The sequence below is a fragment of the Camelus ferus genome, chromosome 10, assembly GCF_009834535.1.
Source record: "Camelus ferus isolate YT-003-E chromosome 10, BCGSAC_Cfer_1.0, whole genome shotgun sequence".
In the NCBI taxonomy this organism is placed as follows: domain Eukaryota; kingdom Metazoa; phylum Chordata; class Mammalia; order Artiodactyla; family Camelidae; genus Camelus; species Camelus ferus.
In genome coordinates, this window is record NC_045705.1 from 42954395 (window position 1) to 42968753 (window position 14359).

At 44.1% G+C, this 14359-nt stretch overlaps 1 protein-coding gene across 1 annotated transcript in view; it reads right to left on the reverse strand.

Moving 5' to 3' along the window:
• Positions 1-502: 502 nt before the first annotated feature.
• The window catches only part of GRM5 (glutamate metabotropic receptor 5), a gene marked incomplete at its 5' end in the record, with an annotated part of 88940 nt that continues 75083 nt past the window's right edge, over positions 503-14359 (reverse strand). The window contains 2 exon segments of the mRNA XM_032490504.1: positions 503-1544; positions 1546-1737. Coding sequence (XP_032346395.1) covers positions 827-1544; positions 1546-1737 — 910 coding nt within the window.

The window sequence follows — 14359 nt, forward strand, 5'->3', positions numbered from 1 at the left end:
CAGAAAATATTTTTTTGCTACTCCAGTATTGATTGGCAACATGGTGAAATAGTCAAATCTTCCACTGGTTTTCTTGGGTAATGGAGGTGAACTGAAATAACTAGGTGGAGTCCAGGCCAGGATGCAGGCTTTTGGAAGTGGATTTCACAACCACACTGGAGAGGAAAGTCTTCGGTAAAAGCCCTACGTCCATCAGCGCTCCCGCTCATCATCCACTTGTGTGACGCATGGAACACTCACAACGCCTCAGTAAATACTGGGCCCAGGTTACTGCTTCCCAAGGTCTTTAAAGGAAAGAACAAAGAAAGGGAAAAAGAAAAGGAAAAAGAGAAGGGTTGACGTTTTGGTCCCAGATTTTGAGTTTGTTAGAAAATGTACATTCATGTTTGGTGAATCAAAGAATCTTCTGGGAAAAGAATTAAAGTAAACAAACAGAACTTCTTCTTCTTCTTCTTTTTGCAGTTGCTTTATTAACCATGCCTTTTCCTCTCCGTTACGCTGTTTTGCACTCATTGCTTTCCTAGAGCAAAGCACTTGGTATGTAACTGTTTCCAAAGACTCCTTGTCAGCCCTCAGAAATAGAAGCAGTGTTGCTTAAAAGCCCATGTTTTCTAAGGCCACTAGAAGAAAATCTGCCGAAAGATTTGTAGTTGGTGTCTTCGTCGGTTGGTGTGAAATAGCACTATTAATCTCTTGCTTCCATGACAGGTGTACTTGGCGTCTTCCACCTCGGGTCTTAACCAGGCGGCTAGGCTCGTCCCTGTGTCTGCGTGAACCCCGGAGGTCTCGGCTCGGTTCCGGAACCCGGCGTGGTTCCCGATGACGTTCACAAGGACGAGGAGCTCTGAGTGTAATCTCTTATGATCAGTGTGTCATATTTGGGAGACGACGGGATACAGAGGGCCGACTCGGACACTGGCGAGTTAGGGGTTGTACTCCCCGAGTCCACCGAGTCCCTAAAGGGGGACGGCGGGGTGAGCGCCACCAGCTCCTCCAGGTCCGGCTTGCCCGCCGCAGCCTCGGGCCCGGCCGCCGGGGGCTCCCGGGCAGCGCCCCCCGCCGGCGGGGCCGCGGCCGCGGGCTGCGCACCGCCGGTGACCTCGATGGCGGGCAGCGGCTGGATCTCGGCGAACGTGGTCATGGTGGTGGGCAGCTGGATCTCTTTGGGGATCAGGTAGGACGAGCAGAGCGGGGCGCCCGCGCCGGGGCCGGGAGCCGAGGTGGACAGCATCATGGAGTTGAGCTCGCTGATGTTGGCCGTGAAGCGGGTCACCACGCTGCTGATCTGCTCCATGAGCGAGCCCTGCGACGAGCTGCTGCGCGCCGCGGGCTCCGAGTGCAGCGACGGTACGTCGTCGTCCGTGCGGCTGGCCGAGCCCGCGCGCTGGCTCAGCGTGCTGATGGGCGACGGCGAGCGCGGCCGCGCGGGCGCCGGGAAGTGCTCCTCGGCCTCCGCCACGTCGTACAGCGCCTTGGGGCCGGAGTCCGGGGGCTCGGGCCCGCCGCCGCCCGCGCCCGGCGCCCCCGCGCCGCCGCCGGCGCCCCCCCGCGCCCGCGCCGCCGCCCGCGCCGCCCGCGCCCAGGCCGCGGCTCTCCGTGCTCTTGGGGAAGGGCTTGATCACGGCCGTTTGGTTGGGGTTCTCTTTCTTGTTGATGTGGATGGACAGCCGCTGCCACAGGTGCTGCCCCCGGCTGCTCTTCTCGTTCTGCGCCCACGTGACCGATTTTCCGTTGGAGCTGCGGAGAGAAGGGAGACGAGAGGTGACTCCGTGAGGTCCCCGGAGCGCTTCCCCAGCGCTGGGTGCCTGTGGGGCTCGGACTGGGAAGGGCTTTTCTTGTTTTCTTGGGGGAATAAGGCATCCAAGGACGCCAGGGAAAGAGATCTTGGAAGTGGCTTTTACTTGGTTGTTCTGAGTTAAAGGCTGTTTTCTTGCACCTCGCCTTCTGCTTGTGACAACCACGAAAGTGTGTCAAAGGGAATATTAGTAAGGATAAAGGGCTATTTAGAGGGATTCTGTAGTAGTTCTGAGCCCACCCGTGAGTGCAACAGCTGGTTAGACTGCAAACCTAGAAGTGAGGGTTTGCAGGACTGTGGTTGCGTGCAGATGTGCCCAGTACAAGGCGAGGCCTTCCTAAGGTTGGCAGCATCTGAAAGGAAACATTAGAACCAAGACCTCAGCTCAACCCAGTCATCAGAGAGGAGGGAAGGGGTAGGAGCTAACAGTTACCAGGAAGTTACCGGGAAGCATAGTTTATACTGCAGTCCAATGGTGGGTGCATTTAATTAGAGATTTCTGTTGGAACTCCTGACTTTGAACATGGTGTTACTTAGTCTGGCTTATCTGATGGAAAATGCAAATTCAGTGAACACATACACCAATTTATAATTAATTAGAATTTTTCTATTTCATAGAAATTTTCCTCACATATTTACTTTTAGGCCTAAAACTTGAATAACAATTCTGTGAGGGAGCCTGCAGTGGTACTGCCTTTGGCACCGAGAGTACTGCTTTCATATTAGGGTCTAGATGAGTGTTGTCTGACTGATACGATTTCTCAGGCCCTTTCTCCCTTTTCCCTTTCCCAAATAGTCCTTTTTGGTCTCTACCGTGGGACGTGACAGCTGCTCTGATAAAGAAAGCCTCTGATGAGGCTCATGCTTCAGCCTCACAGCCTGACTGTACCCTCTTTACCACTAAAAATGACACAGCTGCCCCTGAATCTACAGACTTTCTATCAAGAACCTTACCTCTGGACAGAGGATTTGGCCTGACCTTCAGGATGTTGGATGGAGAGACCTTGGTGTGATTTCCCATCACAAAGGAACATGTGATCTCTGTAACTAGGGGATCTGTTGGGTCCAGATAGCTCTGTTCTAGGTCCTGTGACCAAGAGATAGCCTTGTCTGTAACAAAGGCTTTGGCCACCCCAATTTTGTAATGTCAGTCGGTCATCATTAAATTCAATTGCGGGTAGGACTCAGCTAGGGCATTTTTTAAATACCTGGGGAGGACCCCAGCAGGATATTTTGATTGTCCAGATTGGTTCCAAATGATCTATGCATTTTTACAAGCACTCTGCCCCCTACTCCCTAAAGTGATTCTGCAGCAGGTGTTTTGTAAACTGAGAAACTCCAACAAGAAGTTAGCCTTTCTCTCTGGGGCCCCACTGCCCCCTTCGCCTCCTTGCTGGAGCGCTGATCGGCCTTTGTCAGGCATAGGATTGAATTGTGCAAAGGACCTGTCAACTGCAACTGCTAGACGCTCTCTGCCTTAGATGCCCCCTCCCTTGATAACACACTGCTTTTTCTCCAGCCCGTCTGACAGCATGCTTCCTGCCTCTTTCCAACACTCAGTTCCCATTTCTTCGTCTGTCCCTTTCCTCCTTGTCAACTTCCTTTCTCTGCTCCTTTGACTGAAATCTCATTCTGTTTAATCTACCCAGTATACTGCAACCTGGTGTCCTTCAAAATTCTGGAATGTGAGATGTCCTCCACCCCTACCTCTTTTCCTGCAAATAATGGGCAAATTATTTTCAGGTTTGGAGGTGGCTGTGCATCCCTAGTAGTAGCAAAGGGACTCTGCCAACCTGTTAACTTTCCTCTCCAGAGCGTTACAGGGTTTGTTTTTTATGTCTTTTGCATTAACCTGACCTGCCAGCCTTTATGTTTTCACTGCAATACTTTTCTTCTTCCCAGGTGCCCACTAGCTTCTGAAACATGGCACAGAAGAAACAGGCCACATTATTTATGGGATTTAATTGGGAGGATGGTCACCAACAACCCCATTTCTCTCTTACTGGCTGGATAAGAAACAGACAGGTAGGGAGGGGTGATTAGCCTGTGGCCCTTTTACACAAAGCATAAGCTAGAATCTAAAAGCACAACTGGATATATTCTACCAAGCTTTACTCTAGGGAAGTTGTTGCTTCCAGCACAGAGAAGTTTTGATGGAACACAACTTTTAAAAGTGACAGGCATTGGAATCACCTGTAGCCATACCCCCAAACATGACAACAGATTGAAAACCTTTGGCTGAATGTGTGAGAAGAACACTCTCCTAACCAAGCCATCTGCACAAAGTACTGCCATCGTTCCTGGCCATGTCTCTGCTCACAGTGTCACAGTCCGTGGTCACATGGGAGAGAGAGGCAGCAGACACTCTGAACAACAATGGAAATGCACACAGGAGACCTCAGGGACTTGGAATCCAAATCTGAGCACTTCATCTCCTTCTTTGGGTCATAGAATAGTTTTTTCTCCAAAGTAAACGAGAATTCTTAAGGAAAAAAAAAAAAAAACTGACCTACAATATTAGCCTGTTAGTAGAATGTAGTTTCCGTGAAGATAGAGACCTTGTCTATCCTGTTCACTGGCACACAGTGAGATCTTAGAAAAGCATCTGATGGATGAATAGGGTTCTTAAGCTCACAAACAGGGCCATTGTGTGGTGTCCCGGAAAGTACACTGGACAAAGGATCGTAAAATCTGGGTTCTAATTCTGGATCTGCCATTCTGGATGCTTGGAAAATAATAATCTCCTTAAACTTCTGTAAAAAGCAGACAGTATATCATTTGGGGAAGATTGTTGTGAGGATTAAATGAGACAGTGAAGGCGAAAAGTTCCAGTAAGGAGAAGGTATCTGAGGTGGTTAGCTTTTGCATTCTAAGTGAATGTTATGTTTCAGGAAACAAAGACAATATACTCCAGTCAGCCCTCCTTCTTGATACCACATTCGTGGATTCAGCCCACAACAGTCACTCCACTGTTGGCTGAATCCACGGATGTGAATTCGAGGATGTGGAGGATCGACTGTACTCTTCACACTATGCGGTTTGTATAAGAGGCCTGAGCTGCTGCTGGGTATTGGCTTCCTGGGGGCGGGTAGGGGGGCGAGGGGGGTGGTTCCTGGAACCAGTGCAGAGTAAACGGATATGGAGATGCATATGGTAAGGCCATAAAATATTCCTATTTGTTCTTGCTTAACCTGACCAACTACACCCCAAATTGGAGTTACCTAGGGTTTGATTTGCTGCCTATCTTTTCTCACCCTAGTCTTTCTCCTTGGGTGATCACAGCTACAATACCAAATTCAATTGCTCTTCTAAATTTTACTTCATCCTGAAATGCTGTTTCATTGTGTGTCCCCCACCCCCGCCTTTTCCTTCCTTTTTGCCTAAGTACCTCGTATCATTTTGGGAGGCTTTTCCTTAAGAACCTTTTCTTGAAGGAAGCTTTCCTGCCCCCACGCCTCACTGGGCTAGATTCCCATAGTCCCGGCCTTGGGCACTTAACAGCTCTTTGTTGTATGTCCACCTCATCTGCTGGATGGAGTGTCACAAAGGCAGAGACAGAGCGTTCTTTGCTTTCTGTTATATCCATTAACAGCAAGTGCACTGCCTGAAACACAGTAGGTGTTCAACGATATATATTTTTTGGCTGATAAATGACTGAATAAATGCATTTCATTTAAAAAATCTATTTAATTTTTTTCAAAAAGTTGAATTGCTTTTCTGTTAGAATTAAGTTTTAAAAATAATTCCATGTTAAGGAAATTTTTTTTCATTTGTCTTGCGGATCCATCTACTTTTTACATAACTCACTGTAATCGTAAGTACTCAGTGTATACAGATAAAAGATATTTCCTACACTAAGTTAAAAAACCACAGATCTTGATATCTACCGTGCAAATCACAAAGGAAGTTGTTGTTACTCTTTTTTTTTTTTTTTTTTTGGTAATTCATATATATCTGTTCTAGTGAAACTTCTCAGTCATGAAAACGTATTGAGACAGTATGGGTAGTGGACCCAGAATGTAGGTCTAGGTTCTGACCCTGATGGATGTTGGGAGAATCACTTAATAGCTTTGAGACTCTTTGCTTACAGGTGAAAAATGAACCATCTCTCCCCACCCCGTAGGATTTCTGGGAGGAACCGAAAGGGTACTTTAGAAAGCACAGCATCTCTGTGAGGAGCTATTTATCCACATCAAACCTTCCATTCAATGGAGGTAGAATGTTGTTTATTAGTAGTTAGGCTGAGAATTTTTTTTAAGTGTCAGGATTATACCTTTGTCCTAGAGCCTGAGGCAAGAAAAAGGAAAGAGAACTTCTTACCCATCTACAGCGCTTTACCTTCCCCAGCTAGTACTTTGGGCTTTAGGAAAGGAGGAAGGGGAGAGAGGATTGGAGGGAGAGGCACAGCCAATGGTTTGCTACGTCGGGGAAGCAGGACACATTGGCCAAAAAAAGAAAACGAAACAAAAGTAGAAAACCTTCTTGCTCTTTGCAGGCACCAGTTATCCCTTTTGCCTAATATAATACTATGTAGTCTAATGCTCTCTTTTCTATGATGATTTGCTCTTTATTTCTGAGAAAAAAAAAAAACAAAACCAAAACCAACAACAAAAAAGCCCCCAGCATTTCAGTAATGTTATTTGAGGGTTAGGTTTTTTGTTCATTTGTTTTTTGTTCACATTTTGGGACTGCCAAAATGACACCTTCTGCCTTTATTCTCAGAAGTTGAATCTCCCTCGTCTTCTCTTCCATGTGGGACACGTAAATAATTTATTCATTTCAAGCAGGCTCTGAATGTCAGCTCAATGACTTCTCCCAATTTCTCTATTCAGCTGCCAAAACCTGCAGGAATCAGGGCATACTGCCGAGGCACACCATCGTCAGGAAGCAAATGTTAATAGAGAGCTTGACTGTCAAAAAAGTTGATGGAGTTTAGAATTTTTGTGTTCATTTTAAATGGCTGTTGAATGATCTGTGTATTCTTTTTTCCCCTCAGAACCCATTTAGGGTTTTATTCGTGGCATATAAGCAATTAAAATTCTCAGAATATTTTACTGAATTAAAAAAAAAAAAAACTAGGCCCTTATCCTCTCTTTTGTTACATGCTTTGTTAATGCCTTCCTAAGTTGCACAGGTTCAGGGCATACGGAAAGTCAAATATATCCTCTGAAAATCAACAAATGCTTTTTATGAAAAAATTATCTACATAAGCCTCTCCTGTTGGTGATTTTGAGTTGACAGGTAGCCAGGAGAGAGGTCTAGTAAGATTATGAGGTTCCTAATACCAAAAAGTATTTAAAAAATATAAAAACCTTGTAACATCATTAGCAAGTATGTTTTTTGGAGTGACATCAGACAGTATTAGGTCAATAAAATAATTTTATGAATTAAAAATGTTATAAGCAGGAAATTTGTAATTGTAGTTCCAACTTTCTGTACATTTTCTTAAATTTTTTTATCAATCTATTTTGCTTTCAATAATTCTCTTTGAACTACAAAATATGGAAATATAATTTTTAAAAGATACTGGGGAATCTGCTACTGTTTATATTCAGGCATTCTAAATTAGGTGGAAGAATTTCTTTCTGAGCCTTGCCTAAAACTTGATGTCTTGATTTTGACAATTACACTGAGAAATACTCCAAAATATGTAAGAAAATGGCAGAATCATCTCTATAAATTTACCCAGTTACAGCACTGATGGATGTTAACAGCTGTCTTTCTGACAGAAACAGATTTTTTCCCCCACACATTTTGCCTTTTTTTTTTTTAGTTGGAGGAGGTGCTGGGGATTGAACTCAGGACCTCGTGCACGATGAGCTTGCCCTTTACCTCTTGAGCTATACCCTCCCCCCGACAAAAACAATTTAAATGGCCATGATGATGTATGCACTAGAGTTGTATGTATAGAGAAAAACCCTTGAGTGAATGGAAATGAAGTCAAGGACTAGATTATCTGATACAGACATGATAAAGCAACACCAGCTGTTTGTGTGGTGCTTTTAGGAACACTGATTGTCAAAGATAGATAGAATCAGTGTCTTTATCCCCCTTTCAGAAATAGTCTCAGTTTTCTAACTGAGGCTCCATGAGATAAGATGACTTATCTAAGGTTACACAAAAAATGGCAAAGTGGGGACTAATATCGTGGCATGATTTTCCATTCCCTTGTCCGTGACAGTACACTGTCTACATTTACTTTTTGAAGTGAGCTCTCCTTCCTTCACGGAAGAGAAGCCTCAGACGTTATCTGGTGATGATATGTATTTTTAAGTAGATAAGTTAGTAGTGATTTGATTCATATTCTCTCTTATCCTGCATCTCTTTACTTCTCAGTCATATATTTTGCAGTCTCAAGAAAGCACCCTGCATCTGTCTTTGATTGCTAATTTGAATAGCACAAGGTGACTGAGCACTTATATTTGACAAAGATAATAATTGGATTCCTTGATGATGAAGGCACTTGAAGCTCACAACCATATCGATTAATAAGGCAATTTCAATCTTTTTTGTTTTTTTCATGCTGTGATTCAACAAAAGACAGCTATCCTGTGTATAGCACATTTACTTTCTCTCTGACTTATTTTGGAATACCAGTAAATGAAAGTGGTATAATGTCAGTGATAACCTTAAATCTGCAGTATTTTGGTATTTTAACTAATATTGGTAATACGTGATTTATGATACCTTTGTAAATGACTGTGATTCATCAGTGCTTTTTGATACTGTGGCTGAGTTATTGGTGTAAGAGACTGCCTTCAAAAGGGTATAATTGAATTCAAGAGAGAAGATACACATAGAAGAAGGCTGACAGTATGAGTTACTCACAGCATTTTGATGAAGGTTGTTCTCCTTTTCCCCAGGACCTTGAAATGAGGAAGCAGAGGGAGGGGGGAAGGATGCTAAACGCGAGGTGAGGGAGCGATGGTGGAGATAGGAACAAGCAGTCAGTTCACTGTGTTCCTAGAGGGTACAGACCACAAGGGATTCAAAACTTCACAGGAGGAGGAAACCATTTCCAGCAGGAGGGGAGTGGCCAGGAAGTGCTGCCTGCCTACAGGAGACAGATGGCGTCTAGGCCTTGAACAATTAGTAGGTTACGGCAAAACCCAGAAAGAGAGTGCTAAGAATTGCTCTCCAGGAATCACAGCAGTGACAGCAGTCCAGGAATCCACAAGGAATGTGCCAAGAGGTAACCAGTAGTCCAGTGTGTCTAGGGATGGAGTGAGAAGTTAAGGCATCAGAAAGTAGAGTTTAGATTTTTTTTGTCTGCTATAAAAATTCTTCCAGGCTTCCCCTGACCTACAAGGATCTTCTTTCTTCTACTTCCTTTTGCTATTTTAATAACTCATTAGTAATTGACCTTGGACTTCTTATTAGTGTCTGAAATAGACAGGTGATCTAATACATTAGGCCAGAGAGATGGTCTAATATAAGACTGCATATGTAATCTACACGCTTGAGCAATCAATAAATGAATATATAAAGAAATACGCATGGCTCTTCTGTGTTATTCTTCAAACATAAGAGTTCTCTGTTGTTATTTTATATTTTATGTATTTGATCTTCCTTCTCGAACTCAACAAAGCTCTGTATCAACATTGGCCTGAACATTGCAGAGATGACTCCTGAGAACCCACGCATGCCATAATCTTCTTTAAACCCTCACCACAGCTGCGTCCATTGACCTTATTCTTTATCTGGCCCCAGTCCTGGTCCTACTTCAGAAGAATGTTCAAGCCTAATTAATATTTAAGTTAATTAGTCTGTTAGGCAGTGAGGAACCAGGAAGATTGACACAAGCAATAGTGGTTCCCAGGGCAGATTTAAGAAGTTGTTTTAATAGTTCAGGGATACAGGGTTAAGATGCTAACAGGTGTGGCCCAAATGAGGGTAGAAAGAAACATACTGATATGAAAACCATTATGAAAAAAAGGTATTTGTCCCCTTGCATTGCGTTTTTCTTGTTAGTATTAGAGGAATTCAGAGAAAAGGTTGCTCACGGTGGGGGAAAGAAGTTTCAAGGAAGGATTTGCAAATAAAGTGGAGCTTACCGAGGCCTTAAGCCTGGGGAATGTTAAAATAACATGGATAAACAAAATCCCAATTAATATGAGTCTTGCATATATGGCAAAGAAACTAATTCCATGGGCTTAATCCTGGGAAACCCTTCCAACAACCCTGTGGTGGACTTTTGCCTCCCTTGTAAGTAGCTGGAGCAGGCTGCATGCTTCTAAGATAATTCCCCCAGAGGACATCTCTTAGTAGGCATTTAGCCCCTAATAAAATCCTTGCAAGAGGAGAACCGCTCAGCCCTATTTTAATCCGTCTTTGGTCTAACAGCGACCGCAGGCCTTTTCAGAGGGCTCCGTGTCCATCCAGCATGGGTTATGAGAGTGCCCGATGGTCTAGCGCAGCGGCGGCTTCCCCCTAAGTCCTCACAGCGAGAAAGCACCTCACGAAGGACACAAAGGAGCCTGTGCCAAGCAGAGGCAGGTGCTGGATCAGCACAGAGTTTTCTTTCTCAAATTAAGCTATTTCTTTCAATCCATAATTCAGTAACCCGGACTCAAAGCTGAACTCCTCCTCATACTGAGATACAAGTTCTAGGCTTAGTTGAGGTGCTTCAACTAAGAAGATTGTTTTTTCCAAAAGAGGAAATGATTTTTTTTTTCCCCAGCAATCACTATAACACTCAGATTGCAATTGAGTAAAGAGAGAACCAAAGGGGACACAGCTGTTTTGTGCCTGTGGGCTGGAAGACTTTGTGGAAGAATCCAGTTTGATTTAAACCTTGAATAAAACATGGGATTGGGATTGATGACAAAGGAGAAGAGAATCCTGCATGATAATAGCTCCCATTTGAATAGAACTTTCTCCCTCACAACACCTGCATTATTATATTTGACCTTCACAATGGCTGTTTGACATAGCACTTATCGAATGGCATTTCTAATGGCTTATTTATAAGTCCGTGTCTGCACTAAGTGTGGAACACTCCAAGGGCAGCGACTACATGCCTCTCCTGTGCTTGTTACGGTGCCTGGTGCAGAGTTGGTGGGCTGGGAGTGTGAGAGAAAGAAGTCAATTCTACTTGTCATGAACACCTGGTATAGACAGGGACTAGTAACCTGTATTATAGATGCAAAAACTCAGGTTAATGGAACTTGACTAAGTTGTCTAACTCAAATAAAAGGCAGAACAGTGCCTCAAATATGACCCTAAACCCAGATCACTGCCACCACGCAATACTGTCCCTGTGCTAAGGGCCAAGATGCACGCTGAGTCAAGGTGCACGCTGACACCCCCTTGTGGAGCAGCACAGGAAATGGCTACGCCCAAGGTGGTGTCCATAAATGACCTGATAATCAGTTCCAAAGCTCTGTATCAACGTTGGCCTGAGCACTGCAGAGATGACTCCTGGGGAACTATAGGATAAGAGAATGTTCCCAGAATTTTGCAGTGGTTCCTGAAAATATGATTGCTGTTCAGACCAAAGCCTCCTTTTGACCTTGATTGAAGCACGTCTGCTAATTCCACGCAATGTAAATCTGATGTCTGAAGAGCACTTTAGTGTCGAGGCTTGATTTTTTTGGTTGGATATCCACCACCAACGTGTTTATTATCTATTCAAAGCTCCTCTTTTAAGAAAGATATTTTTTGACTATTTTTTCTTATTGTGTAAAATGGCATGTGCCACAGACATGAGGCACTGGGTCAGTTCCAGTTCCATTCCCTTTGGGATGTTTCACATGCTTCGTATTTATCTTTGCACCCCTTCCTCCCTCCCTCCTTCTTTCTTTCTTTCCTCCTTTCTTTTTCTTTCTTCTTTCTTTCTTGTACTGTGGTGAGGACACTTAAGATGAGACTACCCTCTTATACTTTCTGGTGAACATTGCAGTATTGTTGTCAATTCACACCTGTTAGGAATGGCTATTAATCAAAAAAAGCCACGAAAGATAACAAGTGTTGGTGGGGATGTGGAGAAATTAGAACCCTGGTGCACTGTTGGTGGGACTGCAAACTGTGGCAACACCTGTGGAAAACAGTATAGAATTTCCTCAAAAAATTGAAAACAGACTGTCACCTGCTCCAGCAATCCCGCTTCTTTTTTACATATCTTTTTTAAACTTACTTTTTATTTATTTGTTTTAATTTGGTTGGGGGTTAGGTTTATTTATTTCACTGGAGTTACCTGGGATGGAACCCAGGACCTCATGCATGCTAGGCTGCACACTCTACCACTCAGCTATACCCTCCCCCTGCACTTCTGAGTATATATCCAAAAAAATTGAAATCAGGCTCTCGAAGAGGTATTAGCATTCATTTTCGTGTTCTTTGCAGCATTCATCACAGTAGGCTAACAACCTAAATGTCCATTGATTGGTAAATGGATAAAGAAAATGTATCTCTTCTGAATGGACATTTTTCCAAAGAAGACATGCAAATGGCCAACAGGTATGTGAAAAGGTGCTCGACGTCCTCGGGGAAATACAAATCAAAGCCACGATGAGACACCACGTCACACCTGTTAGAATGCCCACTATCAAAGAGAACAGAAATAACTGTTGTTAGCAAGGATGTGGAGGAAAGGGAACGCTTGCACACTTTGGTGGGAATATAAATTGGTGCAGCCACTGTGGAAAACAGTTTGGTGGTTCCTCAAAACATTAAAAATCGCACTGCTGTATGAATCCAGCAATATCCCTTCTGAGTATTTATCCAAAAGAAATGAAATCAGTATCTTGAAAAGACACCTCTGCCCCCATGTTCGCTGCAGCATTGTTTACCATAGCCAAGATATGGAAGCAACCAAAGAGTCCATCGGTGGACAAATGGATAAAGAAAATGTGGATAAAGAAAATATTATTCAGCCTTGAAAAAGGAGATCCTGCCATTTGTGACAACGTGGATGCAGCCTGAGGGCATTATACTAAGTGTAATAAGTCAGATAAAGACACACACTGTGTGAGCTCAGATGTACCATGGAAAGGAAAAATATGGCTTATGCTGTTCTTAGGAGAACTTAACGTATAACATTTGTGAAGGGACTGCTAATGGCAGCAATCACTAGTCTCGGTCTTACCTGTTTTAGAACACCTCTAAGTCAGAACATTACTTTGAAGCTGACTTTGGGGGGCAGGAGGAGCGGGCTACCGCAGCCGTGCTCATCTGTCCCTCAGCAGCCAGCCGGCCTCTACTGCGCTGCAAAGGCAGAATCTTTCTCTTCTGTGGGCTCTTAATTGTATGTAAGTGTGTGCCTAGCCCTTTCTGAACACTCAATTCAAGTTTATTATTATTATATAGTTTGTATTACTCTGCATTCTCTTTGCGCTGGCATAGGCTATTGTTTGTGATACTGAGTGAGGAGTTAATCTGATAAATAATTGTTCTATGGGAGAGGGGTTCCATACTAGGTTGCAACGATCTGTTTCTCTGGCTCTGATCCCCAGTGGACAATTGATTATCAAGGGCGTTGGTTATGATTTGGTCATTCATTTATCTCCAGAGTCTTGTAAGTGCTTGGCTCATAGTAGGTGCTTAATAAATGAGCATTACACGAAAGAAGAAATAACTGAATGAATGAAAGACAAAAGAATCCTAACATAGGCATTACCCTTTGGGATAATCTTCAAATCTGAGTTCCTTTTTCATTTAATAATGATCATTGTGACATCATTGTTACCAGATACTCTAAGGCTTTATTAAACATTTGTACCCACTAAAGTTAGATGCTGCCTCTACTGGGTGAAAATCAGTTACTCAACTGATTGGGGGTGGGTAACTTCACATAACTGCTATCATGATATAGCAACAATTGAAAAAAAAAAACACTGTGCCACCCTCCCTCCTTCAAGCACTGAGTGGGGACTGCAGACCTATCTCATCTGATTAAGGAGGCTCTTTCTCAGAGAGAGACTGGGAGGCTCAGAACGTCCGTGCCTCCCCTTCATGGGGTGTCACATGAGCACAGCAGATCGCAGACTCAGAGGAGCACTGGGGTGGAATCCCCCTGCTGAGACAGGCGATAATACGACTCACTGTGGGGGTTCCAGCCGTTCCTGACGGTGGACCATCTCAGATGAACTCCCACGGTAACGTGGTTTAAAGAGTTCCGGGCTCCGGGCCCTGTTTAGGACTCTCTCACTTCTCCTGCAATCGGGAGGACTCTGCTCTGAAACACACTTAGACTGCCCACCGTGAAAATAGGAGAAGACTGCAAGGGATGCTTACAGACAGAAGAAGGAAAAGAAAACTCACATAAAGGGAAAACAGCAAATCAGCTACATGTCAGTAAAAATAAAAGGTATCTATCTATCAAAAGGGAAAACAGCAGTGTACTATTTCACAAAGCGAGACTGTTATGGATCCACAGAGCATTCCTATTCCTTTCCAAACTTGGGGGTGGAGGAGGGGGGAGGGAGATGTGAGGGGGTGTCCCTGAGGCCCCGCCAGTGCTGCAGATGGGGTCACGGTGCTCTGCTGTGCTCTGACTGCGTGCTTTGTTAAACTCCTCCTCTCCCGCCAGGCAGCGTGGCTCTGGAAGGATCTCTCCAGGCATGG